Source organism: Barbus barbus (assembly GCF_936440315.1).
Source record: "Barbus barbus genome assembly, chromosome: 17".
Classification (NCBI taxonomy): Eukaryota; Metazoa; Chordata; class Actinopteri; order Cypriniformes; family Cyprinidae; genus Barbus; species Barbus barbus.
Window position 1 is genome coordinate 19554936 of NC_136745.1, and position 13348 is coordinate 19568283.

Below are 13348 nucleotides of genomic sequence, written 5' to 3' on the forward strand. Positions count from 1 at the left end.
TGGTGGAGAGGAGACAGAGTGATGAAGCCAATCAGTGTAAGGGGATGATTAGGAGGCCATGATGGTCAGAGACCAATGGGGAAATTTGGCCAGGATGCTGAGGTCACACCTCTACTCTTTTCGAAAGACATCCTGGGATTTTTAATGACCACAGAGAGTCAGGACCTCGGTTTAACGTCTCATCCGAAAGACGATGCTTTTTGACAGTATAGTGTCCCCGTCACTATACTGGGCCGTTAGGACCCACACAGACCGCAGGGTGAGCACCCCCTGCTGGCCTCACTAACACCTCTTCCAACAGCAACCTAGTTTTCCCAGGAGGTCCCCCATCCAGGTACTGACCAGGCTCAACCCTGCTTAGCTGCAGTGGGCAACCGGTCTTGGGCTGCCGGGTGATATGGCTGTGGAGAAATGTACAGGCATCAGCCCATATGCATTAATACATTTATGCCATGCTGAGGTAGCATCCTTAGCTGATCTGATGTAAGACAGTTGGTTATACGGTTATCAACATAATTAAAAAACAAACAAACAAAAAGAGTTAAACAAAATTTGATATGCCTAGACTTTTATGCCTTTGGAAAGAAGAAAAAAATCTAGTCAACTGCTTTACAGGTCAGGCTTTGCTAAAGGACTATACAAGATAAAATGCATCTTTGACCCGGCTGTTTGTTGCACGCTCTGATCTCGTAAGTGCAAACTAAGTCTTGTTTCCTCACAGCTGAAGCATTATTAATGACCCAGGGTTGAGGTGAAGGGTTTTAGAGTGATAGCATGCAGGCCTGAATAGAACACCTACGTTATTTTTTCATGAACGCAGATGTGAATGCGTGCGTGCTTGTGTTTTTAGGGTGCAAAAAGAGTACAGACAGAGTGTGCGTCTCTGCTCGAGTGGTCAACACTTTTATTCTAGTGGGTTAGCGCTGTGTGTCTGTGTTTGTGATCCATTGGGAGTACTTCAGCTGAGGGCAAGAGAAGCAAGAAACTTTGAGGAAGCTTTTATGTACTTTTGAATGAAACCATCCACAGAAAAGCTTTTATAAAAACTAATTTTATTCTGGCATCCACTTTCAGGGGGGCATTTACTCAATTATGAGAGTCTTTCCTATCTTTCGTTGTTGCCTATATTTAACCTTTTAGCTGCTGTTGGAGATGATGGAGTTAAGTTGAACTGAACTTTTCCCATAAGTTTATATTCAAGGGATGTTTCAGAAGTTCTATCAATGGCATTTGTGGCTTAATGGCCATTATCTGTACCTCAGAAGATAATTTCGACTAGCCATTCGTAGATTTAAAAAAAGCGAAACCTGTGGTTATATAACTTATTATATAATTTAATTAGAGCTAATTTTGTGTGTTAACATTAGACTGGTGTTGTAGACTCCCTTAGATTACATAAAGATACAGTTTATTGATACAATCTTTTTGCTTCATTGTCATGAATAAATACAATTGGTAAATATGGTTACTTTCACACAGGGTAACACTTTATAATAACATTTAGTTGTAAGTAATTTATAAGTGATTAGTTAATGAACTAATCATTTACAAAACATTAATAAGTGATATACTAACAATTTGTGTATGTTTTGTATGTATTCAAGGCATTTACAACCCTTTCTGCATCCCCTAATCTAAAGTGTAAAATACTCATCAGTTGTAAATGTTTTACAAACCTTCCAGTAACAGGTTGACTCCATTTTTGATTAGTAATATGTATTGCTAAGAACTTCATTTGAACAACTTTAAGGGCGATTTTCTCAATATTTAAATTTTTTTGCACCCTCAGATTCCAGATTTTCAAATAGTTGTATCTCGGGCAAATATTGTCCTATCATAACAAACCATACATCAATGGAAAGCTTATTTATTCAGCTTTCTGATGATGTATAAATCTCAATTTCGATAAATTTACGCTTAATAAGACTGGTTTTGTGGTCCATGGTCACATTTGTAAATCGTTAGCATATTAGTTAGTAATTATTTGTGAATGTATAGTCATGTTTTGAAAATTAGTTCATTATATAATCACTTGTAAATGATTTATAACTTAATTACAAAACAGATAAAAATATTAACATATCACTAATTAATAATTTAATCATGATTTGTAAAAGATTAGTTAATCATTAATCACTTATAAATGACTGAACGTTATTACAAAGTGTCACCGAATTAAATATAATTTCATGCAGCAGTGACAGTATGCTTGTGTGTGTGTGTGTGTGTGAAAGATACTACAAAGGTTTCATTTTGTTCTTGTCCGCATTGCTTGGTTCAAATAACTTATCGATGACTTGAAGCTTTGGTGGTATCTGTATTGAGTCTGTGGTCTGAGCTCTATATGCAACAAAGTAAAATCAAGCGCGTCTCATTTTTTGTCCGTCTCCATAGACTCTCTCTCTCCTTCCCTCAGGTCAGTAGCACTGTGGCCTTGATGAAACCGATGCAGGGGGTCTAAAACAGAAAGCAGTGATCGCAGTGACAGACATCTCTTCTTTATGAAGACCTGTCCACACACAGGATGAGTCCTACGGCCCTGAAATGCTCTCTGGTTGACCACCAGCCTCTGGGAAAGCCTCAGTACACAGACAGGATGTCACAGTGCTCTGACTGAGAATGATGGCTCAAAAAGGAAAGGAGTGACTAGATGGACAGAGAATGGACAGGAAGCATCTGCACTTTCAGATTAGTGGATATTATACACACACATTACTCAAATGTTTGGTTTGAGTAAATTCAAATTCAAAAGATTTTTCTTATATGTTTGTGAAAACAGTCTCTTATGCTCACCAAGGTTGCATTTATTTGATCAAAAATACTGTAAAACAGTAATATTGTGAAATATTATTACAATTTAAAATAGTGGTTTTCCATTTTAATGTATTTTAAAATGTGCTTTATTCCTGTGATGGCAAAGCTGAATTTCCAGCAGCTTAATATCTTTGGGGAATACATCATGATTCTGTTCAAAAGAACAGCATTCATTTGAAATGGAAATCCTAACCATTTTAAAATTGTTACGGTCACTTTTAATCAATTTAATGTGTTCTTGCTGAATAAAAGTATTTCAGTCAATCAATCAAATCAATCAATCTCTTACACAACCCAAACTTTTAAACTGTAACCCATCCATCCATATCCACAAGATTTAAAAAAAATCTGATGTGTATGTATATTCTTGTCAACCCCATAACCACAGAGACAATATAACACCACATGAGCACCAGTCGGCATGATTTATGGATACTGTATGGCAGATGTAGACAGGAATTTATTTTGTGAATGAGACATTTTATATGAACTTTTAAAGAACAATCAAAAAACAAATAGTATTAGTAGAGACTTCTCTTTCAACAACTCAAGTTTTTTTTTTTTACATTGGAAAGCACAAACGAACACTCAAGACTGCACTCTCACACAGATACACATATGACAGACAGACAGACGCTTGTACCGATCTTGGGAGATGGATGTGTCAGCAGTCTGATTATGAAACGAATCAGATCTGGAACACTTGCGCTTCAAGCCAACATGGTGAACTGCAACGATTCATAAAGATGAACACACACGCACACTAAAAAAGTTGAGATCAGTGGCAGACAGAATGGGCACAGACACCTAACTCTGTATTTCATCTTAGTTTCCGTACTTCAGGATGCAAAATACATCATTATTATGTTGTATTCCCAGTGAAGGCCGATCCATCAGTGTGTAAATTGGTGTGGGTGGCTGTACACACGCCCTGGGTTTATAGAGAAATGGAGCACGGCGTGAGAGCGAAAACAGATGAAGTGTGTGTGTGGTCTCGGTTCATCTTTCAGATCTCCGACAGGGCTACGTATGGGAGCACAAAATAATAAGGATAATATATTACAAAAAAAAAAAAAACTCATCTCCCATGATTCTAATCTACACAAAACACAAAGCCTTCCATGCTTCAGGCCAGGCCTCCATCCTTCACCTCCAAGTTAGAGGAAAACGAAACAGGGCAACTGATAATTCAACTTCAACAGTGCCCTGGCATCTAATGAGCTTTCAAAGCCGAGGAGACGGAGAAATGAGCCTGACGACTGCACAAAACAGAGCGTCTTGTAAAATTACCCTGCCTTTAATGACCGGCTCGCTACAAATGCATCAGTGCTCAAAACAGAAAACACTACCATGCCAGATCACTTGTTGGCCATTGCATCTTACTTTTTTTTTTTTTTTTTTTTTTTATAAATCCTCCATCTGTGTCAATGAATTAGTGAGCAGACAGAGCAGAAGCAGACATGAAAACTTACTCTTACAAACAAAATGCCCATGGCCTGGTCTGCTAGTAAAAGCAGGACCATATCCTAACAAATCTCCTTCCAAATGCACAGATGCAAAAATGAATGGACAGATGCATGCATGCACGCACGCACGCATGCCTGTACACGTGCACACACTCTGGAGAGAAGCAGGGACGGGAACATTTCAACCATTCCATTTCGCTGGTACCCAGCAGACGGCTCCCCAGTGGTGGCGGTACATTCTGAACACGACCAGAGATGCTCACAGTTCAGAATTTGAAAAAAGAAAGTGTCTTTCTATTCTCTAAAAGACAGACTGACAAAGAGACAGTGAGGATTGGTGACAGAGAGAAATAACAAAGGGGCATCATTGCCTTCTCCATCTCTAACCACAGTGAAACCAAATGTCAGCTGTCAAAAGAACAATGAAAATAATGCCGTATATTGTACAGCAGTTTATATTTAGCTTTGTAAACGATGATTTCCAGCATAGTTCAGTCGGATTCAAGCAGCAAAATAGCATGGGCATGCTTACTGTGAAGTGAAGGAAAGACAGAGCAAACAATACAAAAAACGACAGAGTGCTGTTATCTCCTTCTGACAGTAGTTTTACTTCGCAAACCCATCAATTCCGTTACTGAATAAATGTTATTCTTATAACAAAAAGCAAATAAAACCAGTTCTTATCTGTATATTGAGTGCAAATTGCATCGATGTTACACTGAATTATTACTCGTCTAATATTGATAAAGCAAAGCTGGTGGTTTTCCAGGTATTTCTAATTTTATTTGTAACCAAACCCACAGGAGATCAGTCAAAATACTTAATGTTACACCCTAAATGATGCAACATTTCCAATGACTGTAATTCATCTGATCTTACACTCTTAAAAAAAATCTCAGAAGAACCTTTCAGTAAACAGTTCTTAAAATAACTTTTATTTGTTAATAATTTGAAGGAAAAAAAATTTCCCACTCTAAGGTAATGTTTGTGAAATAGAAAGGTTCTCTGGACGTTAAAGGTTCTTCATTGAACCATCAATGCCATTTGACCTTGATGGGAGTTTGATTGACAGATGATCTGACCAATCATAACGCAGAATCTGCCATTTTGTCCGACAAGCAAATCAGACACGAGAGTAGATATTTCGGAGGACTTGAACTTGAAAAATAGTGTTCTTCTATACCTTCTGATGTTCATGTTTATTTTGTGCTATAACTAGTAAAGAGGAAGAGATGCACCGCTTGAACAGAGGCTCTACAGCGATCGGTCACAAAATAGTATTTATTGTTTGAGTTTCTTTTAAAAATCACAAAATTTAAATCTTAGACTTTGTCTCATTCCAAAAGTAACCTGCTTTGTCTTGTCTATCGGCGTGTTGACTTTCCTCATTGCTCAACGATGTATTTTTCACTGCGTGAGAACATGATGTGTGGCATGACAGCCCCATGGCATGTCGGACGTAGTGAAGTGACATACGGCCAAGTATGGTGACCCATACTCAGAATTCGTGCTCTGCATTTAACCTATCCAACGTGCACACACACACCGTGGAGAGAGCGCTGTACATTCACTCCCCCCACCTACAATTCCTGCCGGCCCGAGACTCGAACCCGCAACCTTTGGATTACGAGTCCGACTCTCTAACCATTAGGCCACGACAGTAGCAACAGTAACTAACGGAGGCGGGTCTTTGCGAAGGGTCAGTTAAGAATCTTTATTTTTAGGAGTGTACTGAAAGTGAATATTCTGCACAGTGATCACAGAATGTGTTTAATTTTTAATATACAGTATACATTTACACATTTTTGGACTAGTGAGATTTCACTGTGGGCGATCTACCAAGCAAAATGAGCAAGTTCTGCACAGAATCAATTATTGATGAAATGTCAAACTCGATGTGACAGCGACTACAGTTTTCTGAATCAGGCACCAGAGTTAATAGACTAAAATGTTATTCTAGTAACGCTAATGTAATTTTTTACGTATATGAATAATGTGTGAATGGCCCACACTCTGGCAGTATGATCTCTATATAGAATATATGATTTTAATCATATCTTTGAAACAATTTATTCAACTAAAAAGGGATAGAAAAGGTTGTTGGTGGAATGAAATAGCAGGTACATTGTATTGCAATTTCAGATTCATCTTCATGTTAAAGCATCTGTATTTCATATATCCGCTGCTTGCTTAAGTATTGTTCTGTGCCACCACAAGCTATGAAAATTTACAGACTGGTTCTTTATTGACTGTTCACCTGACTGCAGTCTTGTCTCGTCCACACGAGTCTGTCGAAATCAACTGACTGAGCAAATGTCCTGACGTTTGCCGTGTTGTTTAGTTCGGACAAAACCATTCCAAAATTTCAGACAGAGATGGGGTTTAGTGCTTTAGGGGGTGGTTAGGACACAGGTTGAGTCTGCATCAAGAGAAGGCATAATTCATAACTCATTATGGAAATGAAAACACACTTTGTTTTGAGAAAGTGGTTATTATTTAGTATGATATTCTGTTACATACTCGGGAACAGTGTGCATAACCATTTTCAATTTTTTTTTTTGTCACAGATAAAAATAAACAAAGATGTTAAAAACATAAATTGCTTATAAGACAATGACCACAATGTCAAGGGAAAAAAAAGCAGGGCTATGGAGTCTTACATTACCTACAAAATAAAAACAATGTCCTGAGACAGTTGCAGTTGTTCTCACCCATTTAACTTTGATCTTGTTCCAAGCACCAATTATAATGTGAGGGAATAAGAGAGAACTGGAGGAGACTTCGGAGAGAATGGAGATCGAATCACTTTTCAAGAATGGTTACCGTACATGCAAGCAGTCTATTTTGGCAATGATATGCAAAGAAATCACACACTAAAAGATCGCTCCAGGTCTATATTTAACAAGTTAAAGTGCACCATCATACAATCTGAACCGAGAATATTGAACAAATGTGAATAAATGAGACAGCAGAGGACCCAAATTGGCACTAGTAACTTCATATTTTCTTGCCTGCTTCTGGTCTCTGCCTAACATCCAATTAAAATATTGGATCTGACTTGAAATGATGAAAATGTTACACAGTCAGTCACCTGCAGACTCTAACCTGCATTAGGATATACTCTCTATCAAATACACAACACATATATATTAGCCAATAGTAATACACAAGTCTAACACCAATATCACAGATGGAGAGGATGATCACTGGTATAAAACAATGTTTTCTTAGGAAAGAGGAAAAAAAAATCTATAAATTACACAACTTTGAAGAAAATTTAATAAACATTTGATATTAGCGTTGTAAAAATGATGACATCCCTAAGCCCTATATCCAAGGAGTCTGAATGGTTGCTAGTTGCGATTCATCACTTTACTTTCATATTGAAAATCTTAGTGTGATTTAAACAAAAATCCTCAGTTTTTCAATAATTTTCATAATCATTGTATGAAATCTCAGTATAGTAACTTTTTACCTCATGAAAGTTTGGCACATTTATCAAAGCCCCATAAGACGAAAAAAAATAAATAAAAAATAAAATAATTATTTCTATCCTCTGCCAGTCACATAATATATGTAACTGGAGTTTGACTGGGAAATAACAATGCATGTCGGAGGTGTCTGCACTGACAGTGTGTGGATGCTGTAATTATCATTAACATGAGTTTAAAATAACCGATAGCGAGAGCCATGAGAGCCGAGCGCAGCTTTTGTTGTGTGGTGTTGGAAACCATTCAAAGGGCAGTTTTAATTAGAAAAGCAAATCAATGGATTGCGATTTGCTTCATCTCGACCTTTCCTCTCTCTCCTGAGAGTGTATGACAAATACGGTGCGAAGAGAAAGCCTGACTAACAGTGGTTTGTTTAACAGTACTGTACTCTATACGCTTGCATAGGGTGCTCAAACTTAACAGTTTCCCCTCATTTACAAATGCAGAAGATTTCAGCATGGCATGTACCAGTATGCGAGTCAGTATGACTCCAGTCACCCATAAGAGACTGTTTTACATACTGTTTACACATACTGTGTTATGGACGTGGGGACGGGGAGAAAACATTATGGAAAATGACTACTCATGCCAGAAGCAAGAGTGAGGGGAGGTGGCAGAAGATTTCACTAATGCTTTTCACATGAAGACAGCAACCATTTTGTGAACATCGCCTCACTGTCACCATCTACGGCTGAGCATCCTCATATCCAAAAGGACTCTTCACTAGAATCGGGTGAAATCTGGCAAACTGTGAATAAATACATATTTTGCAAATTGTGAAATAAGCTTTGAAACTAAATCTGATAAATACTGTTCTTTGTAATGTTTTGGACAGTTTTCAGTGCTGAGATGGAGAGGTAAATGTGGCAGGTCAGTAAGAGAGAGCTCTTAAAGATGACCAGCGGATCTTGAAAAAACACTAAGCTACATTTCACTAAAATACTCTTCTACGAGAGGGCTGAAAGCTAAAAGCACAGTGACTCACAAAGAAAACCTGTGGCATGTTTGAAAACTGAAATGAATGGCATCTCTTTGATTCGCATTCGCATTCATATCTGCAGATTCACCTAATAAAACCTTTGACTCTGCAAGAGAAACGTCTACGGATCTTTGAAGTGTTTACCGTAGATAAAGAGCAATATCTTTCAACCACCTCAGGTACCTTGTGGCACTGGCAGCTCTTACACAGCACAAATGTGTACACACGATAGCACTGAAGCTAATATCAGCAGCTTTTTCATGTCGCTACATATATAGGATCTGTTATATATAAAGAGAGGCAGTGATCAGAGATTAAATGGCTGATGGTGAGAATTACAAACTGGAAATATTTTTTTCTGTCAAAAGAAGTAAAGGGGGCAGGCAGAATCATTCAAGTCAAGATTTTGTTCAATCAACACTGCAAATAAAGTCCCTTTGCTGATATGCATACAGAATCACGCAGTCCTTTAAGGTGTTTTTGGCCTTTTGTCAACAAGAGTGTGTTTGAGCGTCGAAAAATCCAATAGCGAGAGATCAAACCGCAGCCAATCATTGATTGTTTGCAGATAGCGAGGTGGACGTGAGCCAGATCAGGGGAGTTAGCTTGGTGAGATGCGCTGAGATATAAACAGAACAGGCGTAATCATGAAAATAACAAACAAACAAACACAGCTAAATTGGATAGGCCCAATGCACAATGAGCATGTCGTATATAAGGCTTCAGAGAGAAGTGAGGGTCAAGTGATCCTGTGATGAAGCGTCTGGAGCAGTGACACACATCTTGAGGTTTGTTCTGCATTCTGTATGCATGTACGTGTGGCTGTGGATGTATGCGAATGCAGAAGGGCTCTCTCTCCATTCCTCTTCAGCCCTCCTCACTGTTGTCCCCACTCTTGGGTCTTTGGCACTTGGCAAACGTCCTTAGCCGGCAAGCGATCATCGGACCATAGGGTTTGCATTGTGGCGCGAACGTGATCTTTCCAAACCAGTGCGACGGTTGTCTGTTCAAAAAGAGAACAGGGAAGAACAGAACAGTTAGGTTTGTTCACAACCGCAGCAGACAAATATGAGACGGGGAGAAACGGGAGTGCAGTTAATAGAAAGAAGACAGGGAACAACATCAAACACAACAAAGGCAACTGATTAAAAAGAGAGCAACATAAGATGGTCTGGAGTCAGCTGCTTCTTGTCTGGTGTCATAGTAACACCATTGAACTCCTGCTCCAGTCTCGTACTCGAGAGATCCTCCACCTATAACAACAGCCTGGAGAAGAGACACTTAATGGGACGCACCCATACACAAGTACAAAACAGTGCGTACACAGTATTTATCTAAACACCCATAGGAGGTTCAGGTAGTATTTAAAGAGAGAGTTCACCCAAAAATTTTAATTCTGTCATGTTGTTCCAATTCAGTGGGGTCCAGTGTTGTTCAGACTTCAAGTTTCTTTGCAATTCCTTTTGTGTTCCACAGAAGAAAGAACGTTTGGAACAAAATGAAGGTGAGTAAATGATGACAGAATTTTAATTTTTTGGTGAACTAACCCTGTTTAAACTATGAGATTCTATGGTTTAAGTGGATTCTTTTTTTGAAACTAGGCCAGTAGGAATATAGTAAGAGAGTAATAAATGTGCTAGCTGAACTTGGCAACTAAGGGCCAGCCCATTATAGGATCATACAAAAGGCCCTTTCCACTCCAAACATGGTGTAGTGAGGGGTGGGGGCCATGTGGCAGGTGGAGTGGACAACCTTCCTCTTTCCCCTCCAGATTCGAGAGCCAACTCCATGCTTAAGCCGCCACACCTTTCCTACCTACCCTGGCAGGTCTACCCGTGCAACTGCCATTACTCAGTGCCAGGTGCCCATGCCACCATGGGGTGGGCATAGTTTAATGGAACAGGCCCCATTCATCATGTCAGGTAATGAGTTAGGAGCAAGTGGGCACCACAGTAAAGGTGGATTCATACTTCATACGAAATTGAAGCACAGCTCGTTTGCCAAGGTCGGTCGTGGGGGCCAATGAGAAAACAAGCTAGAAATCATTTTGAAAAGGCTGTTTTATGGCTTTGTCTGGGCAAATAAATTTTTGTAACAAGACAAAGGTGAAATAAAACAAGTTGTTATTTTTTTTGTTATTACCACCGTTACAGTCCAGTCGAAAGCTCCGTGTTGGTTGATTACAAGAGCAAGTGCTCTGTGCTAACAAATCCCCTTTTTAAGTTTGCCTAGAGCCTTTTAATTCAAGCTTCAGTAGACGTATAAATCTGTCCTAACAAGGATACTCACCACAGGGGAGGGACAATGCTAATAACAAGAGGGTAATACAAAGAGATGGAAGAGATGTGGTTAGGTAGAGAGAGGAACGGATAAATGAAAAACAGAGAACAAATAGAGAGAGGAAATCTGCAGTTCTCTGCAGGACAACTTCCTCTGGCATTGGTAAAATTTGAGGACGCTGAACTTTGAACTCTGCATGGAAACAGAATATGAGTTGAAATGACGGCTGAGTCTTTCATCCACTTCCACTTCAAAAAGCCAAGCGCCTGAAGGCCTCCAGTCCCTTTCTCTCTGAACTGAATGGGCAATGCACATCGACAGCAGTAATAAAAACAAAGACATTTCTAAAACTTGTCAGAGTATAGGCTATTTCAGATTGTATTTACAATTTCTACAAAGGGGTCTCTTTAGGAGGGTTGGGATACTGATAAATGTACAGCATAGGTTGACTGCAAAGTAAGCTACTTTGAATAAAAGTCTCTGTCACTATCTATATATGCCACTAATATACTAACTATACTACTGCTGCTACTTATAATAAAATGTTAACAGTCTATACGTTTGGATTTTTACTTATCCTGTCTACAAAACAAAAATCTGGTAAAACTTTAGTATAAGGATCAATTGTCACTATTAACTACTTGCTTATTAGCATGCATATTACTAGCATATTGGTTATTTATCAGTACTTATGAAGTAAATATTCTGCATTACCATATTCTACATCCCTAATCCTATCCAATACCTAAACTTAACAGCTACCTTACTAAGCAGTAATTACGAGTTTACTGAGGCAAAAGTCGTAGTTAATAGTTAATTAATAGTGAGAATTAGACCTTAAAATAAAGTGTAACTGAAAATTCTTATTGTAGAGCCACCATTCAAGAAGATTGCTTTGGTAATATGGTTCCTCATGTCATGACTACATGCCAATGTGACACCATGTAGGATGAAGAAGGGAAAAAAACCCACAATATTAAACAGAGGAAGTACCCACACTGAAAGCGAGGGAGTGGATGACAGAAGAGATGGTAAACAAAGGCCTTGTCCAAACACTGCCATTGTTTTGCCAATTGCTTCCAATATGCTTATTTTGCAGGTATACTGGAAGGTGCCACACAGACTGCAGTCTTGTTGGGATCTGGGAGGGCTAGTGGCAGTTCCTCAAGTTTGTGGTCCAAATTGAAAATGGAGGAAAGTATTATAGCTTGTTTGAGAGTGGAACATAGGGACGTTTGGAGCATTTGGCCAGGCAGGGAAAATAACATTTAGAGAGCAATACTTCAGATAATTGCTTGAGCTGAACAGACTGAAGATAAGATTTAGGTGTGGGTGGGGGTCTATACTTAAACCAAATGGGCAGAAAAGACAAACCAACCACCAAAACAGAGAGCTTTTCAACCCAAATTAAGAGAAGGAAGTCTGTCTAAGTCTCTGATCTCAGGCACTTCAGTCTAAAATACCCAATCTACAGCAACAAATCACACCAACCAGCAGCGATTTCTATTGGGGGACACATAATGAAGCTATTCTCTAAAGGGTGAGCATTCACTTCCACGATAAAAATACACCACTAGACAATTTCAGGAGAACTGTGCCACTGATCACAAATCTGTCAAGTGCTTTTGGGTTTAATGGCTTTTTTACCTGCTTTTCCCGGAGGCAACATCTTTAGGTTGGATGCACAAAGAAAAAGCATGGGAGTGAAAGAGATTGATGAAAAAATAAGAACATTTGGTTTCACGCTAGAGAAATGTCTGTATTCCAGGACTTAATTAAATGATGCTATTGTTTCTCGGTGTATAGTGAGTGTTGATGGAGGAGGGGGAGTGAAACGTGATCAAAACGTCATAATACGTTGCAGAGGGGGATCATGGGATTAGCACAGATTGGCGAACAACACATTACTAAAAAGCATACAAACACTCAAAAAGGACTGAGGAGTCGGCATAGGCTTGTATGCCTATCCGACACTTTCGCTGTATGATTGAGTGATAGGCCCCAGATGGCCCCCTGTGCATTCTTCTAAAAAGATTAAACAACATAATGGATTTTGCATTACTGTCATCTGCCTGTAATTACATGGTTACATCATCAGGAGAGTCCTTTGGCACAAGGTTTGCTCCATGAATAACAAATAAGCTTTAATCAACAGTCGAGTAGTAACTATGTGAATAAACACAGGTAATTATGACAGTGAATAATTTACATGTTTGATGCAATTCAAATATTCAATATGTATGCAATAAATATTAAATGCGCAGAGGCAAATATTTTCAAATAAAAACTTTTTGGTTATGCATCTGTTGTTTCGGATA

The 13348-nt window shown here is 38.8% G+C and overlaps 1 protein-coding gene across 1 annotated transcript in view; it reads right to left on the reverse strand.

Annotated features, from left to right (window-relative positions):
* Window positions 1-6759: 6759 nt before the first annotated feature.
* The window catches only part of LOC306883740 (protein diaphanous homolog 2-like), a 440640-nt gene continuing 434051 nt past the window's right edge, over window positions 6760-13348 (reverse strand). The window contains exon 31 of the mRNA XM_079439172.1: window positions 6760-9753. Coding sequence (XP_079295298.1) covers window positions 9689-9753 — 65 coding nt within the window. The 3' untranslated portion in view covers window positions 6760-9688. The remainder of the gene's footprint in view (window positions 9754-13348) is intronic.